Genomic DNA, 24663 nt, shown 5'->3' on the forward strand with positions numbered 1-24663 from the left:
ATGTTATTTATCATAAATCGACTGGTCTCCTAAAAACAACATTTTTTAACTAGTGCATGTCTCTGAAAAGTAATTTTTGGAATTGATGACTATTATAAATATTGCTTATTGCACCTCTTTGTAAGTCGATTTGGATAAAAGTGACTGCTAAATTACTAAATGTGTATAAATAATATTTGGCACAATGGGCATAAAACCCTTCAGAACATAAAGAAAAGGGAATTCAATTTTTTGAAGTACCCCAAATAGTCATATGAAATTGAACAATTATTTTTCTTTCAGTTCAATATTTCTTAATAATTTTATCCAAAGTTTGCTAATACAAATTTCCACGAGAAGACTGACAATAATAATGAAATATTAGTCCTTTATTTTGTTTTTAAGTCCCAAAATATTAAATTCAAATGCATAAGATGAACATCCTTCCTTATGAACTCAAGACATTATCTCTATCATGACTTTCTTCATGACCATCAGACAAAATACTTGCGATGCAAAAGACGGTCAGGAGATGATGAGTCAGAACTAAGCACCTTTACAAAAGATAAATAATTAAATGACTGAATATAGGTTTAAGCTAAAGAGTTGACATGTGAACGAGAGAAAAGGAAGAACGGGGTGATGACAGATATTGAAACAGATATTGTGCACCTTCCCCAATCTCAGTGGAAGGAGAATCCAGCCGACGGGAGACCTCCGCACCACTGCGAGATAAATTTCAGCACATCCTGACATTCCGGGCTATGAGTGGTCTACAGAAGAAGAAAAAAACTAATCATGATCAAAGCATGGCAGGCGACCCCCAAGCATGATGGATGGAAAACTGAGCAAAAATTACAAATACACCCCAAGGAAAAAAAATATAATTGATGATGAAATGATCTGAAAGAAGCATTTACATTTACACAGCACATTCTAATAAATTCAGCCCTGACTGTTAACTTATGATCCAGAGTGCATATTAATTATGAAACAAATGTGTTTCACTGCGATTGAAAAAAAATTACCTTTGTAGCCATCAGGAATTTATTCCAGTCATCCTTATTTGCTGCCATCCCTGGTGTTTTGAACTCAATTTTATTGCGCAGAACAGGGTAACCTGTGTTCCACATAAAAAAACATCAAAAGCAATAATGATCAATGTTATATTATTATAATACAAACGTGACAGAAATGTATAAACCATATGTGTACACCGGACTGCTTAGGTTACACTCTTAATTTCTTAAAAGGAAGAAATAAAAAGACAAGTGGACATCAATCCATATCTTCAACAGAGACTCCAATTGACTCTCTGCTGTGCAGACTGCATCACCTGTGATGACACAAGGCAGAGACCGGATACCGGTGCCAGTCGCCACTAAGGAGGCCTCGTACGTCAATCTCTCATCCTTGGGGAGCACTTGCTCCACCCGCTGGTCCATAGACACAGTAAGAACCCATTCCCTAATCTCCTCCCTCTTCTCTACCTGGAACACAGATAAAGGGAAGGTCTCACTCAGAGCCTAATAAAACAATCCAGAGCGGGCATTGCGTTGGGCTTACTGTGACGTGCAGCTTTGAAGGTACCGGAACCTCGAAAGGAATATCTGTGTCTTGAAAATCGGTGTGATCCAGAGCCTCCAACGTGCCTTCATCAATGCCCTGTGACGTCAGTGCACACAGAAATGATTTAAGCATTAAGGCAGAAAAAGGATTCAAGTGATCTGTTTAAGAATATGTAAAGCTTTGAAATTGACTTGTTAAGCAAAACAACTTTATGGTTATAATTATTTGAGTACTTGGAAGGAGAACGACACTAGAAATGGATCAAAAAGGTGGGGGGATCTTAATAGATTCTAGCAACGTCTACGGGCACGCAAATGATTATTAAATCATAGTTTTCAAGGGGTTTCATTTCATAATAACCTAGATGCTAGAGGCACAACTTATGGTTTGAGTTTGCTGCACAGCCCGCAGTCTAATTTGAAAGATACTCATCAGACTGCAGACGAAAGCAGAAGTCTTTTACTTACATCAGCCAAATCCAAGAAGCGGTTCAGGAAGATAAAAGCCATGTTCTCCCAACCAACAGCCTGTGTGAGAAATATTCATCACTGGCATGCGGGGCTGAAACAACTCTGACATGTCAACAAATTAAAAATGAAAAGTTAAGAAATATTTCAAAAGATCAGGAAAGAGAGGACGCTTCGCCTCCGCGACTTCAAAATATGAGGCTGCTTTCCGAATCAAATTATTCACACTTGCTGTGAGCTTGAACTGAAGGCAAGCGAGGAGAGAGATTTAAGCCAATTTCCCAGGGCTCCTAGCTGTCCTCCTGTTCTCTGTCTCACATGAATGGTTGAAGCGTGTATGTGAGTGTGTGTTTGGAGCTGCGAGTTCACCTTGGCAGCCAGGCCGGCCTCATAAAAAGCCTTGTCGGCCGGGATGAGCTCGGTGTGCCTCAGGAGAGAGATGGACAGCTTGGCAGCCACAGGACTCTGACGATAAATAAACACATGCAAATTGACGGCGACACACAAGTTAAGGCTGAAGTGTGCAATTTTTTGGCACTTTTCCAGTTCAATTTTCAAAGTCAACTAAACACAGGTTATTGTTAGTCTGATATCCTAAAGAGTGTAAACACTGCAGTACTATCAACACATCAATGTTTCTTTTAACATCTGAACATAATTATATACAAAATTACTTAAGATACCAGGACTTTAATTAAAAGCCACCGTTCTAGAACGTGTTTGATGTTATGTGATTGTTTGTATTTGCCGATGTGCCCGAAATATACATACCAGCTGGTCAATGCCTTTAGCTGCAGAGCGTGTGGCGTAATAGTGGGCGACATGCAGCATCTGCTCAAACTCCTCATGAGCCGGAGAATTAGCCTCTGAAGATTTGGTCAGGTTTTCGCACTGGATACCACAGTGATGAAATAATGTAAATCAGTCAAAAACATACAGACAATTCTGCATAAATAATGCTTTTCTGATGCAAGTAACCCTAGCAACCAAGAGCTCACCAGCAGCAGGAGGACATCTCGCAGATCGGCCCACTTCCGATAAACTTCCGCGCAATCCCTGTCCCTTAGACTTACTAACTCCAGGAACATCCGCTTGTAGATATTGAAGTTCTACAAGGAGGGAAGATAAGGAACGTTAAAAATTCACATCCTTCACTGAAAGGAACATACCATGGGAAACAGAATTGCCGCTGTATTTTTCTGAATTTACTATTAGGTATGTGTTCAAGTAAAATTATGTTTTTTTTGTTTCCTTCTGTGAACTACTAACAATATTTCTCCCAAATTTCATTAAAAATATTGTTTCTAATGGATTTGTTACAGAAAATGAAAACTAGAGAAACAGGTGAAAATATGAAAAGATGGTCTGTATTTTTTCAGACCTCCAATACTGCAAAGAAAACAAGTTCATATTCACTTTTAAGCAAAACAGTAATATTTGTATTCAGGTTTAAATGTATTTTTTTAATGCGATAACCTGGATTTTTATCACAGTTTTCATGTGTCTTGTCATGCTGTCAGTCTTTCACATTGTTGTTGGATGTCTTTATGTCACTCCGGAGGTTTAACTTTGTTGAAGTTCAACAGACACTGGACTTGCATGACCACAGTACATCTAGAAATACTAAATACAAATGTTCTCTTAATTTTTCTGTGGCTGAATACGGCCACTTTTTTCTGGGAAAACAGACCAAAATGTGACATCACTTCCTTAAAATCCCATTAAAAGGTACAGAACCAAAAACAAACAGTTGGTGGAAAATGGTCATCAATGGTCATCTATATGACAAAATACCTTCACAAACAATATTATTGGACTTTATGGAGATCAAAGTAAAAGCTGTTTACTGTGTGTGTACCTGTGAATAAGCGGGCACACCGTGCTGGGCGTACAGGTGACAGGACTTTCTCTGCCTCGCCCTCTTTTATCAGGTAAGTGGCATAAAGGGCGATGTACTTGTGCAACACCTTAAAATTCTGTTGGAGAAGACAAAAGCTGATATAAATGTCATTGTATCTCTATGTGGGCATGTCTGAGATGAAAAGCAAACAGGCACCTGCTTTGAAGCTGTGTCAATGCATTTCTCCCACTGGCCTCTCTCAGCGTACATGTCCAGGGCAGCCATCACGTCTACTCCAACCAACTGATTTAACAAAAATAAAACTATTACTATAGTAGGCATTCTGACAATTTAATTATGCAAAAACATTATTCCAGAACTAATCAAAAACCCTGTCAGATAATAAGCAAACCTAGAAGCCTGCATAAGAACGCCACTTATGTGAGGAAAATGATTTTATGCTACAGTCTGTCATGGCATACCGCTTTAATCTACATTAACGTATTTGTAGATGCTTTTATCCCAACCGACTAATGATGCATTCAAGTTGTACATCTGATCAGTATGCGTGTTCACTGGAAACTAAACCCATGACTTAAACAGATCAATGCAGACTCCATTCATGCACATAACATAGCAAATGATACAGTATTCCCTCCTGGCTACTTTTATAAACATTTAATAGTGCATTTAACTTCTTTAACTTTATTATTATATATATAATTAAGTTTATTTAAAGCTACTTTTTGTACTTTTTAACCACAAATACACGGCCTGCACCCAACCATGTAGTGCGTTCATGACAAAAAGTAAAAAAATCTAAAATACAATCGTTTTGCTTTAAGAACACCCTAATTCATCGGTTGGAATTGTTTTTAGCCATTTAAAGCTGTGAAGAAACTGAAATTTGGACCTTAAATCAGGTTGCCATTAAATCCATCATATGGAGGAAGATCCCAAAATGTATTCCTCAACAACCTTGGATTAGTTTCTACAGAAGAAATAAAGACATGGACGTCTTGGATGACGGGTGAGTAAATAATCATAAAATTGTAATTCTAAGATAAACTTCTCCTTTAACATTCATACTTTTGCTTTAATAAAACGCCCTTGGCCATCGTTCAATGACGGCCAGTGTAACTGCGGTGCAGGTGAAGCATTGCAACCAGAGGCAAGCGCTCAACATCAATTTGGTGACTCATAGCGGTTATTCTAAATTGAATCAAGGCAATCATATCCATTTTACTCTCCTCAAAACAATAACTGAAAACAATGAAGTAACCGTGTGGAAGAACCGCTGTCTATACTGTCATGTTCAGCGTTCTTTACCCACAACTACCATTGCTAGGAAATATACTTTTTTGTTTAAACTTAAACAAAATTCTGATGATTCAGAACTGAACTCTACTGGTTTCTTTCAGTTAGCACACATGTTCTGACATATTGAGCCATGCTTCTCATGTCAGAGTGAATACAGAGACAGATATTTGGTAAGAAGATAACTATACATTGGATCTGTTGGAAGCAATTGATTATATTTAATAAGGTGAACTTACAGAGTCGACTTTGCCTTGATTTTTCAGGTGGTCTTTGTAACGTTTGTCCACATATTCCTCTAACCTGTGAAGATCGTAAAATCTATACATGAGATCTCAATACAGACAGTAAATTTATATAGGATATTGACATTCAATTGAACTGATAATCGCTAAAAAAACATAATACCCATGTAAAAATGAACATAAGTACAATAAATGCAAAAGATTACTCAATCAAATAAAAATAGTATATCTAGTACAACATATCTAGTACAGTATATCTACTTTTTTTAATCTACCAGCTGCTTGTATCTACAGATACTGATTATTATCCAGTATATCGTTTGATCTCTAGACTAAAGCTTATTGGTTATCTAACAAAACCCTTAAACATGTCCCTTTCAATAGATTAAACATCAACACAGCAAACAAAACCACTTTATAGTTTCACATGGTCTTTAGGAGTAAACCTCGCACATTAGAACTTGAAAGTATTTAGAATTGATTCGTAAACCTATTTTGTTTTGCACAAATCAAAAACAGCGAGAGATAAAGTGTGAAGGCCACCTGCACCCCTGAGGTTTGTGCTCGGCAACACAAGGCCAGCGACTTATTTTTCTGATGGCGAGAAACCGTGATTTTCTGTCACATTGTTGGCTGAAGCGTTGTTAGGGGCGACCAGCATGCTAAGAGCTCACCTTGGATCGAGCTCCTTGGCCACTCTCTTGGCTTTGTTCCATTCTTCCCCTTCAATAAAAGCGTCTATGGCGTTCCTAATGAGGTCCAGGTTGAGGTAGAGCTCGGCAGCCTGAAAAAAAGCAGATTTTGTACCTCAATAGGTCGACGGCTTGAAGGACGCCAAAAAACAGGCAAGCTTTTGTGCGGTAACATTTCTTTTGTGTCACGTATATATACAAATATACAATTGCGCACAAGCATGCTCAAAAAACCATTCTCTGAATATGGTGCTTTCAAAACACAATATTTTTACCGAACAAAAAGCAAGCCTTTCATTTTGGTTTACCTTTGAGGAAAACAAATGTCAAATGAGGAGTTAAAAAATCAGAACATAAATTAACAGAAACAGAAAAATAACAACATACCTCATTGTACTTTTTGAGCTGGATGAGGCGTGGTCCCACAGCCTGACTTACGTCCACAGCCTTCTCATGGGATAGAAATTTAATGGCCAATTCTGCTGCCTGAAGGACATGAAAAAGAGAGGAAACATCTTTCGTTCAGTGTATGCGATTGATTTGAAAAGGAATGCACTTTTATTAAGATATTTCAAGTCAACAGAGTTGCTCTCTAATGGACTGCCACATACCAGGGCTGGTTCGACTGAGAATTTGTCCAAAAACAACAGGCTGATTCTAGACTGAAACATCAACGTTTTGTCATAGCGGATTCTAAGCCTTTACTGGGAAAGATTCATGATCTGGATGAAAATCATACAGCATATTCCCTATATCAGGAATAGACTATTTCTGATATAGCCATTACATTATTAATGGTCTTCATTATGGTGATTTTCGATAAAAGGATTTCTGCAATACCATCAATCTAAATGCTTAAATCAAAATCTGTAGTAGACTCGTAAATGCGACATCAAATCTGCCAAATCTAACCTTAAAGTCAACATGAATTATTCCCTCCAACCCATTTTTCTAACATAATGTGATTGATTTCAGAGTGAAACAGGACATTATACTATATTTCACAAATGACATTTCAACATCCTCTAAAATTGAAAGTCATTCTAAAGGAAGACATTTCGATGTTACGTAAAGGGAATTTCATGAAATTGGACGATTGTGTTCTGTATGAAGTGTGAGGAAACGCTCACTGGACTCTACCTTCATCCAACACTTTATTAACAAATCCATTTTAGATGAGTCCTTCACTTTAAGATAGCAGTCCACGGCTCGAGCGTACTCGCCCGTCTGTTCCCACTCCTGAGCCTGCTCGACCATCCCTTCTACACCCCTGAAGAGAAACACAAATACATTCGTCTGAGATGGGCTTACACTGTGAAAAATTGTCAAGAGCTGACTGCATAGTTTGCAGCTCATCACATTGTGCTGTACTCTTTACATGTGTTGAATAAAGTCTATTTATTAAAGGTCACCATTCTTTAAATCCCAAGATGACCGCGAAAATAACATTTTTATAATTCCTCAAAAACAAGTTTTGAATGTTTACAAGTGTCGATTTTAAATCTGAAGGTGAATAGAATATCGTGGCTGTGAAAGCAAACACTCAACCCTCATGAATCTCTGTAGTTTTCTCTCATTCAAGCACCTAGAAAGTGCTTGAAAACTTTCGTTTCTCTACTGGTCGTACTTGTAATCTTTATAAAGCACATAATTATAGCATTTCAAATGAATCCTTCAATTCTATATATTGAAAAAAGTATCAATATCTAGAAAACGTAATCTTAGGGTGTGCAGCAGCATGCAGATCACAGATCGACTGTGATGAACTTTGAACCCATTTAAAGACGCAAGTAATTTAATGAAAATTAAAATGAAAGAAATAAAGGAATTAAAGAGAAAACATAACTTCCTGGAACTATCTGAAGGCTCCATGAATCACGTGACACGCGAACATTCTGAAAGCAATGCCTGTTTTTATCCGTCCAATCAATTTGCGGTAGAAAACACAAGCCATCGCCACCTTCTCTCTTTCACTCGAAAATGCGTCAGAAAACAGAAGTAAAAACGATCACAACTGACGGTTCACAAACTTTAATATTTAAGAGTTGTTTCTCTTAAACAGCTATGTGCCGTAATATGAAGGCTTTTGCAAATATTCTTTCGTTTTATATTCATAAGAATCTACATGATGTCCTTGTAACACGGAATTCATTTTATTGAGGCACTGTGTATGTTTTTCCTTAGCATGAAAAACTAAAATAATAGGAACAGGAAAATGAGTTAATGATACAAGAGGCCTGTATTACTGTTGAGTGGGCCTTGAACTGACAATGCAAAATGTTTCTCCTTTTCATCCCAAGGAAGGCAGCAAAGAAGCCTTTGATGTTTTCCCACAAGTCATTAAAAATAGGAAAGTTATCAGTGGAGACGGATTTGCTGCGTGTCTGCGCGTTAATGAGCTGCTCATTATGGATTTAATTTGGGATGAAAAGCTGCCATGTTTTCATAAAGGAGGGAGATCAAGCAACGACAAGAGGATCTGAATGTAGTTCAGAGCTGCTAGCTTTTTCTAGCAGTTTCCAAAGAACAATAAAAAAAAGGATTTTCTGAGATACAAAGCCAATGAGACATGTGGAAGGGAAACACATAGCATAAAAGTTTAAAAGTTTTTTTACCAGTTGCCCTCGCTCTCATATTCCTTTTGAAGGATGCTGAGTTTGCTGGGTAAATAGTCTTTGCAGATTCGCATTGCATCAGTCCACATCGCGGCATCCTGGAAGAGGATATTATTATTTTAAAAATCCTGTGAAGCTCAATATTCATTTACTGCACACAAGGAAAAGTCTTATTTGCCTTCAGGTTATTGTGAACCACAATGTCTGAACTTTGGAAGAAGTTTAGAGTTTTGCAACGAGCTAAAGTGGCTGGTGCAATTCCACAAAATGTGTCAGTGAGAATGTTTTATAAAAACAAAACAAAAAATAAGCATCTTGTACATCATTTTGAATGTTCAGAACTCTGCTTGCTGATATGTTAAAGGGATTGCGCATCCAAAAATAAAAATTCTGTCATTATTTATTCACCCTCATCTTGTTGAAAACCTGAATGTGACTTCTACTTCTGTGGAGCACGTCGGAAGATATTTTGAAGAATGTTTTTTGAAAAGAAAACAGTGGCACCACGAGAACTCAAAGTTATTTTGTGTTCTGCAGAAGTAAATAATGAAAGAATTTCCAATTTTGGTTGAACTATCACTTGTGTTCTATAGAATAGTTAAATTGGCACCAAATCCCTCTACGGTGACAGTTTTTGTTGTATCCCATATTTATGGAAAATCTCTTTAGATTGAGGACTCTTACTTTGTAGTATTTAATAGCAAGCTCAGGTCGTTGTGCTCTGAGCAGGAAGGCCTCTGCTTTCTGGAATTCTTTCTGGTCGAAGCAAAACTTAGCTTGGCTCACTAAAATATCACCCACACTCTCTGGATCATGAGCCTCAGCGACCCTCTGTGCGTTACTCCAGTCTTTATTGTGAACATGCCTGCAACAAACACAGAGACACGTCAAGCTTATTCAAACATCATCTTTAGATGTGCAATAATACACTAATAATGCAAAGATTTGAGCTAAAATGTACATGCATGTACAGTATTTGATATTGTTACACAGTTTTCGTTCAGTAATCTATTAAAAATATCTCCTAACAACAACACTTTTGAAAATCAAGTTTGGAAAATAATAAGGATTATTTTTAAAGAATCTTTTGTAAACTAACATATTTTTCTTACCCTATTGCAAATATATTTCAAAACTTATGTTATTTATGGTAAAAAGAAATTTATGCTTACATCAAAACAGCCTCCTTGGGTTTCCCGGCTTTGATGAATTCTGTTTCAGCTTCACTGAACTTGCCCTTGAAAGTAAAATATTACACTTATTGAGAATACACTTATTGAGAATACATTTTGGGAAGGTCTTGCTATTAAAAATAAATGAATAAAAATGAAAACTGTGAGGACCTTACTACATCATATTAACCTAATACAGTACATCACATTAATAAAACTGAATTCTACAAAATTGTGAAAATGTGACAGCATAAACAAAAGCATTCAGACAGCCTACTTTAAAAATACACCGCTGCAGTGCAGAAAACTGAAATCACTACTTGTAGGTATGAAATACCTGGTCTTCGAGATACATGGCATTCTTCAGATGAATATCAGGAGTCTTCTGGTTCATGGAGAGTCGTGCCAACTCAAAAGCGAAGTCGAATGAGCTTAAGAAAGAAGAGATTTTTGTTATTGTAAGAATTTTCTACATGACTTTTGGCGTTGAGGTAACTGTGCAAAAGTTATAAGCACGTTTGATGTTTTGTAAAATATATTTTGCTTTAGTGTGTCACTCGGAAATAGAGCCTATTTTTAGATGTCAAGGACAAAAATAATTATCTTTTCTTAATACTTGAATACACCAAACACAGAATTTTCGGTGTTGATTGACTTACTAGTTATCCGTTGCAAAGTCAATGGTGGTTTCCAGCAATCCAAACTTGTTGAGAAGCTTAACTGCAGCCTCTCCTCCAAGACATTTTGCCCACAGGTATGCCACCTGCTTATGAGCATTGGCTCCTCCGTGGTTCTTTGCTATCTATTGTAGACACATTGAGAAGAATTTGTATCTACGGTGCATAAATCTCTCTACATTCTACATCAACTACATAAAACACTCTAGCGTGCATACACACCCGATAAGATTCCTCCCACATATCGTTGACTCTGTACATGTTCACAGCGGCTTTCCAATCCTGCCCCTCTAGGAAGTGATACTCCGCCTCTTGGAACCTGGATTCGGATTCCAGCTCCTGTGGAAATCAGTCCAAATGGAGGTTTTGTTAAGAAATAAACAAAACTACACCACACCAAAAGACAATTGGGTCAAATGTTTTTTGTAACTCTGCATGTCTTAAACCTTGGCCAGGTGAATATGCGTCTCCAGCAGCAGGTCTTTGTGATGTATGGCGACCAGACGGATCATGTCATCGTACATTTTTTTGTTCTTGTACATGGTGATGGCCAGATCTGGTTCATCTACAGTGGTAAAGAGCCTTAAGATGAAGCAAAAGAGGAAAAATCTGCTTAAGATGCTTCCAATGCACATAGATATTGACAATAAGCGATAGTGGTTACGACACAGCAGTGTTTGTGTTTCAGTGTTTATGTGTGTGCGTTTACCTTTCAGCTTCTTTGAACTTGCCCTCTTTCTCTAGGTCTTGAGCTCTGCTGATATAAAGGGCAGACACGTCCTCTTGTGTCATACACTTCACTGCAAGCTGTGTGTAGACCGGCGGAAAAAGACAAGGACGAAAAAGAGACAGAGAACGCTTGATAATAATATTAAATCATTCTGTAATGTAAATAATTGTTCTAGGATGAATCATGACACATTGATTTATTAGCTAGAGAAAACAATCACGTTTTGCTAAAATATTTAAGCCAGAACCCTTGTGAGTGTGCCAATGTAATTTGGAACGGTTGTCAAGATTTTCAGCCAAATAAAGGGATAGTTCAACCAAAAATGTCCTTTTACACCTGTATTACATTTTCCTTTTGCAGGACAATTTTTTTTTTTCAAAAATGTTGGCCCTCATTAACTTCCACTGTATGGACACAAAACTACTGAGACATTTCTCAAAATATCTTTTTGCTTATGCATTTCACAAAAGAAAGAATCATATAAAGGTTTTGAATGTCATTAAGGTCATTCAACAATTTTTGGCGAAATATCTCTTCACATTTACACTAGGAGCATATAGATACTGTATATATATGGATATATATTGACCATAGTCATATAAATTAGTTTATAAAATTTGATGCTGCTTTTGTGTCTTTTCTAAAAAAAATAAGATTTAGTACTTATTCATAGTATTTAAAGTGCAATGCTTCTAAAATATCTCCCTTTGTGTTGCAAAGAAATAACTTTTTTTTAATCGCTACGGCTTTACTTCTCAAAAACCCTACGCGAAAGTATGAACATTGACAACAGTGCTGATGTTTGCAAATGCATCTCAAAATATCCGGCTATTATTAACATTCATTATTAACAACTCATCGATATCTAGACAAGCATTGTTCTTCAAACTCATCTGAGCTTCCAGCAGTCAGCTATACCTGAATAAAATCGGCCTGCATCAGCGCACAAAGTGAACACAAAGTACCTTATGAGCTTGCTCCCATCGCCCTGCCTGAGTGTACATATCTATAGCATCCTTGATATGATCACCTTTCACGAACAGACGCTCGGCCACCTGTAATTTAGGCAAACGGGACAACCCATGTAAAAAGTAAGTCAAATGAATGTAAAAGTTCTAATGTGATCTATGAAATACCTCAAACTCTTGTACAGAGGCATAGTACTGGGCTATCTTCGGATAATATTTCGCAGCAGTCTTGTCTTCCTGGAGCTCAAGTATATGCAATGCTTTCTTCCACTGGCGTGCTGCGACCGCCGCCTCTATGGCCTTGGTGGAGCGGCTTCAATGGGAGGAAAGTTAAAAGAGATGTCTGATTCAAATTTTAACACACACTTTGATACAAACCCTGGTGAGAGGAGATGCAATAACCTGAACATCTATAGAGGCTTGTTGCCTTTAAACTCACCCGGCTTCTATGTAATGGTTGATAGCGGCATCCATTTGTTTCTGTTGCACTAGATGATCTCCCCAAGCTTCCTCCAGCTTTACCACTTCAGCGGGGAAGGCAACACGAGCGAGATCCACGGCTGCAGAGGAACAACGCATCACCAGAGATCAACCAGTCATGTCCACACCTGCCTATGGTTATTATGGTTCTCAGGCATCCTTACCTTTCTTGAAAGCACTTCCCTTCCTGTAGCAATCTAGGGCTCTTTGATTATTTCTTATCCTCTCAAACAGGTCACCTGCCTGTAAAACAACATGAGAACAACAATTACTACAATGAAATTCACAGAAAAATCCGATAAATACCCACAATCCTCTGAGCTCCGGAGCAACCCACCCTCTCAAAGAACTCTCCTTTAATGAGTGCGGCGGTGATGCGGCTCATTATGTCTTGGTTTGATAGGAGCTCATCTCTGCTCATGGCCAACCAGGCGGCTTTGGCTGGAAGTCCAGCTTTCAGGTAGAGGTTTACGGCACCGGTGATGTCTCCCTCACTCTCTTTCACCTCCGCGGCTTTCTCGTTCTGATTGGTGTCCATCAGGTAAGAATAATAACTGCGTCTCAAATTGTCCAACTCTGGATGGCCCTTGAAAAGTAATAGACACGTTATTATTAGCATGCACAAGTTAAACAATACACACTGTATACATTTGAATAGAAGTTCAGAATATGTTAATGTTCAAAAAAATGTTACCCTTGTTTGTGCCACAGCAATACATTCATCCCACATATGAAGCTCTTGGTACATTTCCATTGCTTCCTCAACCGCATTCTATAGGGTAACAGTAATATTACACACAGCACGATAAAGGAAATACAATATTAGATCTCAGTTGGTCCCTCAGTCTCAGATCTCGACCAGGTCATACAGTTAACAATCGTAGCTTTACCTGTTCCATGTAATACATCTCAGCAAGCTTAAAGTTCTTATCCAGCATTGCCAGTCTCGCTTTCACTTGGTAGTGGTCTATAACATCACCTCCCTACAGAAGAGTAAACACTATTGAAATTTAAAATAAAAAATGTAGATTTTACTAGTATGCAAACTAGGGCTGTCCAAAGTTTGTGTTTACACAATACGTACATGTACTGTACATTTTAAGTTTGTATTCATAAACACATACATTTATAAATATTTAGGAAATATTTACATGCATTTACTGAATATTTACCAACAATTTAAATGTTTACTCATTTTTTTTATTTTTCTTAAATATATGCATGCCTGTATGTACGTATGAGAGTGGCTGTTTTCATAAATACAAAATGAATATGCACAGTACATAGATATCATGTAAACACAAACTTTTATTCTGGATGCAATTAATCACGATTCATCGTTTGTCAGCCCTACTAAAAACATATTTTACAGTTCTTATTTACTGTAGAAGAAAGGTGATTCAAAACAACATGTAAAAATCCTTTCAACTCACATATTCCTTAGAGACTGCATCTGCAATCTTGTTGGTCTTATTTAGGAATCTCACTTTGGAGACGTCCCCTAGAGCTGCGAAACACCTGCGGAACAATCCCGAGACACAGGATAAACAGCCCATTTTTACACATTAAGTTTTTCACAGAAGAGGGAAAATGCGAAAATAAAGCCGCAAATGTAATTTTGTTTTAGTTTTCGATAGACCATACATACAAAAATTTACAGCCTTTACAATCTGCCCCCGCTAAATTTGACAGAGGCACTACATAAAGATATCACTAGATAAGGGCTAAAAATGACACATTGTCTAATGTGTTAACTTGGCACTTTTCAAATATTACAACTAAATACGGTGAACAAACTAAAACCAACAGAATGAAAATAAAACTAAGAGCTAACATACAAAATGTTAAGCTTCAATAACCCTGGTGTGATCTGGTAGACAGCGTGGTATTAGCTCTTCACAAAGTGGCATGAGACAGGAAACACTTCTTCATTTGCATTCTCCTCACAGTCTGACCACTTTCTCGCTGTGTTCTTTATGCAGATAAGCTTATACATATCAAACCCATCCTGTATTATTGAAGCCCTTCTAATTTGAATTCTAGTTTCAGACTCTTAAAAATGCTTATTCAGTAAAATGAAAACTAAAATGAAAAGCCTTTTCAAGAGCATCTTTAGTGCTAAAGCTTTTATCCTCCTGCACCAGCTTCCCATCTCAGGTGAAGGATCTTTCCCCTCTCATCCAGAAGATTACACACATTTTTCTGTAGGATGAATCCTATCTGAGAAAACATTTCGGCTTTCAAAGTGTAAAAGATGGATCAGCGATCTAGACTAGCACCTTGTGCCCTGTCCCGAATGGCACACTCCGGTCTTGTGGACCTCCTCCGAGTGAATGAGAAAAATAATGGCCGTGGCTTTCGTCTTTCTCTGCGATGTAATTGGATGTATAAAAACAGCCATTGCATTATGAAATGGATCTGGGAGCAGACAGACAGTTGAAGGGGAGGAGTTAACGGATACTCCGCCCAAGCCGTTTTCCATACATCGTCTAAGATGGATAGCCATAACAGGAAGAAAGTGAATTTTCAGATTTTAACTAGAGATTATGAGGGCACATTCATTTTAAAAAGAGGAATGACCCCCATTGATAAACTATTTACAATAAACGCAGCAATATTTCATGCAAAAATAGGCAGTCATTTTTCGTTTCACTGGGACTTTAATGCTTCTGGAACGCACTAAACATTCATTGCTAAATACAAGTTGCTTTAGTGGGTCTTTCCTTTATTGGTCATATTTTGACTTTGGTATGCTTCTTTCGGGGCATCCTTTCTGATTGGATGAATCAGATGAATGCTAAAATGTGTTCATATATATTTAGTATTTCATTTTAAAGCATTTTTGTGAAGCTTCTGATGCGTAAGTTAACTAAATATAATAGCAAACAAGGCTAGGTCCATGTGCAGTACTAGACGGTGTTGTTTTTGTTTCATTATCCATGTGAAAGATGTTTCTCTATTGCCGATTATGCGGCTGTAATAATTAAATGTTTGCTCGTACACATCTGACCATGTTTGCTGTCTTTGAGGAGGAAGGAGTTGGTAAACACTAAATAAAATATTATTTTCCGAGATGGTAAATGTGGCCCAAGACACACAAAAATTCTCCGGTCAACAACTTCAGAGCTAATGTTTAATTTATGCAGTTAATAAGAGTGCATTGAAATCCATAATTAACCACTTTGCAGTTAGTTTAATAAGCTAGCAAATTGTTTAAAAGAGATTCACAAGCTTAGAAAATGATGTCTGTCAGTTAAACGGATCAGATCTGGATCCAAGGCATCACACCGGCCGAGTCAAAGATGAATGGACTGTAGGACTGTATTGCTTTTCTGACCTTTCTGCGATGTGGAGCTGTCGTGCTTCCAGGGAGAGTTTGCTCAGAGTCTTCCACATGGCATCGGTCTCTGCAGACATCTCCAGCGTCTCCAGGAATGCTGTGGCCCTGTACGCATAAACAAGTGACCAGCTTTATATGAGGATACTTGAGAAAACGAAGCACAAAATCTACTCTAGCGCATTACAATGGGGATTTGCTGAGGCCGGGTCAATGTTAAGTGCAGGTGCAGCGGTACCTGTGATAGTCGCCGTCATCGATGGCTGTACCGAATTCAATGAGGCCCTCATCCAGGGTGTAAGAAACAGAGTTAACCCCTTCAGTCACGATCACTTCAGTTTTACCATTGGATCGCTCCAGGTCTACGATATCCCCCTATGGCAACACAAAAAACCAGTAGCGTAATCATGTGCTATAACAGGGTATATACAGAAATCACAGAGCTGAATTTAATACTTTTTAAGACTCTTTCCATACTTTTTGAGACCTCATCGGCACTTCAAATTTTAATTGGTTACATTAACGACACTTTAAAGGAGGTTCACTCAAAAACTAAAATTCTGTCATCATTTACTCACCTTCAGGTTTTCATTTTTGGGTGAACTATCAGTTTAACTTACATTTACTCATTGTAAGATAGCACAACTAAACAGTCTGAGTTTGTCTTTTTAATGCAACATAATTCAGAAGAGTGGGAACGAAGCCCCAGATAATTCATTGAGTGACTAACCCAATGCAAAGTTTATTAGAAAGAAAAACGAGGCTCCGCTAATTGTCAGATACAAAGAGCAGTACACCTCACGGTTATTCCCAGCGACGGCCCTTAGCCATGGTTCCAACTCCTTATCATCTAACCATTTGCACAAAAACTTTTTTCCCATTAGTCAACTATGTTGTTTAACAAACGGGTGCAAATGGACTTGCCCCTATGCCTACACAATTATTAAAAAGCTGGCAAACCTTAGCATATATTTTATAGCAAATATAAAAAGGTGATACATGTAGTATCTTGAGAAATGGCACCAAAGAATTTTATACTATATAAGGGCCTAAATTTTCCCTAAATTTATCAAGTTTTAATACTTTTTAAGACCACGAGGACACCCTGTATAATGTGCTGGTGTCCCAGTAAAATATGCCAAGTTCACCTTGATTGGAAACATTGTGACCCTCTCCGGGCTGTCAATGGTGTACCAAACGCACAGATTTCCTCTGTTCTGAGCCACAACAACATCACTGCCCGGGACCCACTGAACATACGGACAGAAACTCAACATGGTGCTCTTCAAGCTGCTCTCGATGTCATACAGGTGGAGCTAAACAAACATGATGAGAAAAAATAAATAAACAACATAAGGACCAATTTTTGTTATTTTAAAACATATTAAAGCTTAAATCTTAAAGGAACAATTCACACAAAAAAAATGTCATCTTTTATTCACCTTAAAGTTTTTTTGTTCTGATGAACAAAAAGAAATAGATATTTGGAAAAATGCATGTAACCAAACAGTTCTTGGCCACCATAGACTACCATTGTAGGAAAAAAATCATTGTAAATGGGGTGACTAAATGATGGCAGAGTTTTTATTTGAAACAAAGCTGCTGTTTTCTTTTTGGTAGACCAACTTGTACAATAGCAACCAGCAATTATGGAATGGAATGGCATTTAACATGTTTCAAAGTATAACTACCAGCTTAAGCTGGATTTTTTATGGTTTCTCACTAACCTTGAGTTTCTTGTCCCTAAAGAGCAATTTACGACCGGTTTCGTTCAGCTCCAGCCAGTCGATTTTGGAGTCATGGCTTATTGTGCCCATATTACACCCACCAACCAGGTCCACTGAAAAAAATTGGAAGAGATGTCGGAAGATGTGTGCATTTTGTTCTCTGCTAAACCAGGATCAATTAAGGATTCTGGTTACAACTTTTAAACAATAAAAGTCAAATGTTATAAGCAGAAGAGAAAAACACTTAGATCTGGTTTCACAGTCAAGGCTAGTCCCAGACTAAAATTAATGTGTGACCTGTCTTAGCACAATATAACTTGCCCAGATATATCTACAAATAAATTAGTTTCATTGTTTTGTCTTAAGATACACACCAGTAATATATTCTTCTAATGCATCTTTATAAATGCGACATATCTTAATTCACTTCAGGTATAGTTCTGGCTTAAGCTAAACCGTGTCTCTGAAACCAGGCCTTACAGTTCCCTCAAAACTGAAAATTCTTTAGTCACCCTCATGTCTGAATTACTTTCTTTTGCAGAAAACAAAATAAGACATTTTGAAGAACGTTGGCAACCAAACAACACTGGCCCTCATTGACTTCCATTGTATGGACACAAACCACTGAGACATTTCTCAACATATCTTCTTTTGTGTTCCACTGAATCATTTTATTTATTATTTTTTGGGGGGTGGCATGGTTAAAAAACTGGAGTCAGCTCCATTTATTGTCATGAACATCAGCATTTGCACGCAAAAAGACATGCTGCAAAAACTGAGGCATCTCCTTTCATACAGACCCCGAACATCCACAAGCTAACAAAAACAAATCAATGAGTATTTCACGAATCACGTTCTGTGATGCTTCCGTAGGTCTTCTTCTTATTGTTCGCAAATATCCATTCTGATGGAAAGCATCACTTACGAAGGGGAAAAATGAACGCGGGAAAAACACTTTCCAATTTGCACTTTCTGAACAGGTTTTAAACGCACGGAGCAGTGAGGGGGAAAAGCACTCTGCTGTCTGTCAGAGGAAAATAAATTGGATGAAAGTTGTTTCTCGTTTTCACCACCTGAAGAAAAAACAAGGCGAGCAGGACGGAGGGAGCATGCCTGGACTTAATTAGCACAGGAAGTGGTCAGAGGCGCGGCAGATGGTGCGCTGCGGCCGGTGAAAGGAAAGGGCTGTGATGGTGACACAGCGGGGTCGCCGTCTAATTGAAAGGTAACGTCCGAATCGACTCAACGTCGGCTCGGCTCACCTCTCTGCCGCGTCTCAAATGATATCTTCCCGGCAGAATCAAATTATGGGTTTTAAGGAGAAGGTGTCCCATTAAAAGCGGAAACAGGCATTTTAAGTGATCAATATCCTTGATGGCGTCGTTCCATTAAAGTCATTTACTCCCACATGTCTCTTAGAACCCGTATGGCTTTTATTTTCAGTGGAACAAAGAAAAAGACATCATTATAGTAGAATGTCCAAGATGTTCTTTTCAATACGGTTAATGGTGAGATCTTCAGTGAATAAGTTGTTCAATTTTCCAGTGCTCCTCACACAAATCTACTGTGTTGTTTTGCTTTAGACGACTTGGAATAAAGCGATAAATTGTTTGGATTACTTTAATGATGTTTTAAGGTCGTTGTAAAGCATTTTAGCCCACATCCATTTTCATTGTATGGATAAAAGCAACCATGTTTTTTTACAGAGAGAGAAAAGTCACGCAGCCTTGCATAGATGATGAACTATTGATGACAACAGGCCGAGTCAGAAACAAACTTTTTATTTTGGGGTGAATCTTCCATTCTATTCAGGTTTATACTTCATGTATATAAACATCTCAGGCTTTTAGTTCCTTTGGCTTCAATACATGGCACTATCCTTTCTTTGAAATCTATGTTGTGAAAGACGGCAAACAAATACATTTAAAAAAAATTGTCTATTATCCTAGAACACATTTTATCATGTCTTATCCTTCGGTTATAATAATTCTTTCACAATAATAGTAATCTGGTTTAAAGGAGGTTATCAGCAGCTGTATGTAAAAACTTACCTATAGCAATAGTTTTGATGTCTATCAGGTAGGCTAACTTTTTGTTGTCCTCCACTCCCCTCTGTTTCCTTTCATTCAACCGCACACTGCGAACACAGACACACACACATCCCTGCATAAACACTTCCATGCAATGCAGAGGGACCTGTCAGTGCACCATCATGAGGAACCGTGCTCTGCAGTCTGACAGCACCTGACAGCCTTTATACATGAATGCTGATTTGTGATGACTAAGTCTGCTCACTAAGAGCCAGCTGTATTCAGAGCAATAGCCCTTTTTAGAGATGAGTGACAGCACCAGGACAAAGGGGTTAATACAGGATAAATAGCGCCATCTAGTGGTCTGTATTAAACATGACTTTGGCATATACAAAGAAACATGCAGTTATTTTGTGTTCATTAGGGTTTAGCAGGAATATCAAATTGAGGAAATAATATTAATTGTTAATAATTGTTTCCTGTCTGTTAAAAATAAAGCCTGTTAAAAATAAAGTCAGAGATAGCAAGAAGTTTCAGAGAACATCATAGGGTTTATTAAACTATATTTTGTCTTTTAAACAGTGTATTTCCCAAAACTGCCGACCTGATAAGGTGAGGATTCATGAACTCTGTCCGAACGGATCCCAGGATATCATTGCTCCCGTACTCCACCAGCGCCAGCTCTCCAGCATTGAAAACCATGCACACCTATTCATAAACAGAAAAAAAAATTTTTAGCTAGGCGTTCATTTTATCATGTGGTGTTGTATGATTCATTAAACTCCCGCCTCAAAGTTAAACATCATAACAACGATGCGAAGTGAAACAAGACTGTACCGTTTCATTTTCAAAGAAAAATTTCTCATTTCCTCCGGAACCCTGCCACGCCACCTGTAATGAGAGAGTAGTGCTGTTTATTGAAGTATGACATGGTCATCAGCTTTGTTTTCCACTACATTACACAGACATAGATAGAAAGAGAGAGAGAGCACAGCCAGAGCCCTTCACCAATATCCTGTTTGTCACACTGAACTTTCCTCCAGCTAGCATAAGGGCACTTTGGAAACTCAATTAAACAAGGATTAACACAGTGAACCATGACAGCCCTTGAACTTTTAATTAGACGTTTTTAAACCTCGGTCGAGCCGATGGAGGCATTCATTTCACCACAAATTAAAAACCTGTACATCTGTTTAAAAACCTATGGAGGACAGATCGTTGACGGATTACATACAGACAGGTGGACTGAATGATCAAGAATCAATTAAAAAATGTGTCTTGAAAAAGGTGGTCATGACATTTTCATACGGCCCAAACATAGGTATGAAATGTCAATAGTAATAAAACTAATTGTCTTACCTCGCTTAGCTTGTTTGACAAGAGGTCTCCCAGCAGAAGTGTGTCAGAGGTATGAGCCACGATATATCGATCCTTCCCCATGACCTTGACCTCATCGATCTCATAACCATACTGAGACTTCAACACCACTCGTGTGCCAGTGGACAAATTCTTCACAATCACCTGGAAAAGTTGAAAGGTCATATTTGAAACTTTATGTTTTTATAACCTTAGAATGAGCTCTTTCTCTATACACCGCAGGTCCCCTTGCATGGAATTGACCATGTTGTTTCTAAAATACGTTATCTCTTTTCGACAAAACGTGTCGACATCTTAGTGCTGTGTCAGCCACCGTAGTGCTTTGAAAGTGAGGGGTGGAGTGAGCCATTGGTTGCATTTCGCAACCTCACTGCTAGATGCCATTAAATGTCATACACTGGACCTTTAAAGGGGTCCTATGACACGACTAAAACAAATATAATCGTTTTTTTTAGATGTGACACTATGTGTATACACGATTTAAGGTTAAAAATGCTGTACTTTCGACATACCTAGCATGTTTGTATCTCCTCTTTGCCCCACCTCTTTGAAACAAGCTGATTTTTTACAAAGCTTATCTCTCTGAAAAGCGAGGTGTGCTATGATTGGCCAGTTAACCAGTGTAAAGTGATTGGTCGAATACTGCAAGCGTGTGACGGAAATGTAACACTTGTTAAAATATTTGGGACATAAAGTTCCAAAGCAATTGTACTGACAGGTACGCCCACCTTAATTGCGTATACATTTGGGCGGTCTTAGTCAAATCATACAAAATGCATCGTTTGTTCTGACACTTACATTTTTGCAATCTTACGTGTCTAATACATGCATGGCCAACTTATAACACACCAAAGACACATAAAAACATGTATTCGCACCATATGACCTCTTTAAGGAACAGAAGTGGTGGGTGTCCGACAACATTCAACATGGTAGTTTTTCAAGACAAAAGCCAAGCCACATAACTTTTTGGAAAGTCCGAAAGTCAGTGGAACGAGTAGAAATAGTGCATGCTTTTACTGAACGTCTCTTAATGGAATGCTAACCTGACTCGGTCCGACGTATGTCACCTCAAATTTGTTCCGGTAAATGCTCCTCCGGAGGCAGCAGTCGAACAGCTCGACTCCTCCACAGAGTGTTCCCTGTTATTCAGAAATCAATAAACATCATCATCACTAATATTGAACAGATATTGGATTTCTGAAGGCTTTATTAAATGATTCATTCTGACCACAGAGAGTCGAGAGCCATCTTTCTTCCAGGCTAGAGCTGTGATAGTGTACAGGTTCTCAATCTCTTTGGGAGAAGATTCATCCCAGTTGGCTTTTCGAGGACTCCAGTTGAAAACCCGCAATCTGAAAAATACAATTTCAGATTAAAGTAAAGTGTGTCATTATGCAGGTGCTCAAAAAAGATATAGCTTCGTTTTAAAATGCTTTCCTTTGCCTTAGAGTATAGCACTAGCAAATTGTTGATCAAATTTTGGCCTGTTCATATAAATCTCACCTGTCATAGCTTCCTACGACTATGGATTGACCACTGGGGCTCGCTGCTGCTACTGTGAATTCTTTTTCAGAGCGATCTCGACTGTAGTCAAACGTCTGCAGGATTTGACCCTCCCTGCCGTAGGCTACGATCTTCTTATCACATCCAGCCACAATTATACTGTTGGTACCCCATGCCAGGGCGTAAGGTGGGCATGCATGAGTCAACAGTTTTCCCTTTAAAAAACATAACAAAATTCAAACTTTTGAAACATCTTCGTACAGATTAAAATATACAGAGGTATCAACTGTACCTGAGATTCTCCAGATCCATCATCATCAAAAAAGTACCGTACAACCGTTCCATCTGCATGTCCCGAAAGGATTCCCTTTCCAGAGACACTGAGACGATAGACAAGAATGACTAACAAGTACAGTACATTTTATTTGATACGGGAACATGAAGATCAGAAGTTGAAATATGCATACTTTGTGGTTAGTGAGACAATGTAAGAGTCTGTTCCATAGATTGTTGATGACTTGCTTGTTTTTGTATTGGCTTGTCGAACCTGCAATAAAAATAGTGACAAATAAATGTTAGCAAAATTGAAAATACAACGCACCGTCTAAGCATTGAAAAATGTATTCCACTTACTTTTCCCTCCGCTAGCCCAAATATTATCAGATGCTCTGCCGGCCAAACCAAACATGTCACTGCACTCTAGAAAACAACAAAAAAAGTCAATACACAACACAGAGCAGCGCTTGTGACTACTAATGTTTGTGGACACTAGAACTAGTATGTTAGTTACAAAACAACTTACTGTTTGTATAAATTTGTTGCAAATAACCTTTTTATCTCCCCTAGAATATAAAACATCAAATATGATTATGGTTGTGATATCACACCACCTTCCACTTGTGTAGGCAAAATCATTCTTTTATTTAAAATGGAATAATGATGGTGATTATTCTCATACTTACCATTCCTCTCCTATTTTGTAAACAAATATGATGTTATCTGTTTGGGCAACAGCTATTTTAGTTGAATCGGGAGAAAATGCCATGGACTTAACCACGTAAGTTTTCTTTCCATACTGCAACAAACGAAAAACACGATAGTTACATATATGAAAACATTTTCTGCATGTATTAATACATGTGCATCACAGATGTGATACTTATTCAACATTTTTAAGGAATTCAACCACTTACTTTGGGGTCTGCCGGTTTTGTAGTAAATCTGTCTCTTTTCTCTCCCTGCTCATCATAGAGTATAACAACTCTCTCAATAGTGCACACTGCAAACTTTGCATTGTTGGGAGCCCAAGCCATACAGGTGACTTTAGCAGCTCCATCCTAAAGAAAAGATATTAAACACATTTTACTCAAATCAATGCCTTACGTCTGTATTCACTCACTGAGATTTGATCAAAAAACGCTCGATAACACAACTTCAACATAGAAGCTGTAGTTATCATTATTGCAGATATGTAAGCATCCAAGAGATGCTAAGCTAAATAGCGTAAATGCAGCTAGCTTCGCCAAAGCACGTGATTAAATACGTTAACGTTACCTGCGGAGTTAAAAGAGTCTTCAGGTACTTTAACTGCATGCTTCGGGTTTATCACTGACTCAATTTATTGAAATAGACATGTTTTGCGAGATAGTTGCCAGGCTGCAGACATTTTAGTAAACATAGCGTTCTCCCTGGTTACCGTCGTCAAGGAACGAGCGTATGACGTAGTTACGTAGCTTTAAAAGAAACCCTTAATACGTGCGATCCCTGCAATCGTCTAATGCTTTATCCCGAAAAATGCTGTCTTTTTGAAAAAACAAAAACGTCTGCTGAAATATTTAACTTCATAAAAGAATGTGGAGATGCCGGGGATTGAACCCGGGGCCTCATACATGCAAAGCATGCGCTCTACCACTGAGCTACATCCCCTTGTTGACG

At 38.1% G+C, this 24663-nt stretch overlaps 1 protein-coding gene and 1 non-coding gene across 2 annotated transcripts; both read right to left on the bottom strand.

Moving 5' to 3' along the window:
- Positions 1-353: 353 nt before the first annotated feature.
- Positions 354-24601, bottom strand: ift172 (intraflagellar transport 172). Its single transcript, XM_056764511.1, is given in 49 exon segments — positions 354-752; positions 1008-1099; positions 1316-1469; positions 1546-1644; positions 2016-2075; positions 2385-2480; positions 2787-2906; positions 3014-3124; positions 3874-3912; positions 3914-3991; positions 4072-4158; positions 5412-5475; positions 6092-6201; positions 6497-6595; positions 7250-7379; positions 8725-8822; positions 9409-9589; positions 9897-9961; positions 10234-10327; positions 10556-10698; positions 10796-10912; positions 11020-11155; positions 11283-11380; positions 12269-12358; positions 12440-12584; positions 12711-12831; positions 12916-12994; positions 13089-13337; positions 13446-13523; positions 13642-13734; positions 14185-14269; positions 16089-16196; positions 16327-16463; positions 17237-17404; positions 17816-17928; positions 19867-19952; positions 20450-20553; positions 20683-20736; positions 21205-21366; positions 22269-22364; positions 22454-22577; positions 22729-22943; positions 23021-23108; positions 23196-23275; positions 23362-23427; positions 23531-23570; positions 23691-23803; positions 23922-24065; positions 24283-24601. Coding segments are annotated over 49 exon segments (5238 nt in total). The 5' UTR covers positions 24322-24601; the 3' UTR covers positions 354-662.
- On the bottom strand, positions 24583-24654 carry trnaa-ugc (transfer RNA alanine (anticodon UGC)). The gene has a single exon. It is a non-coding gene; the product is annotated as a tRNA-Ala (tRNA).
- Positions 24655-24663: the final 9 nt, after the last annotated feature.

The sequence above is a fragment of the Triplophysa dalaica genome, chromosome 13 (assembly GCF_015846415.1).
Source record: "Triplophysa dalaica isolate WHDGS20190420 chromosome 13, ASM1584641v1, whole genome shotgun sequence".
NCBI classification, from domain to species: Eukaryota; Metazoa; Chordata; class Actinopteri; order Cypriniformes; family Nemacheilidae; genus Triplophysa; species Triplophysa dalaica.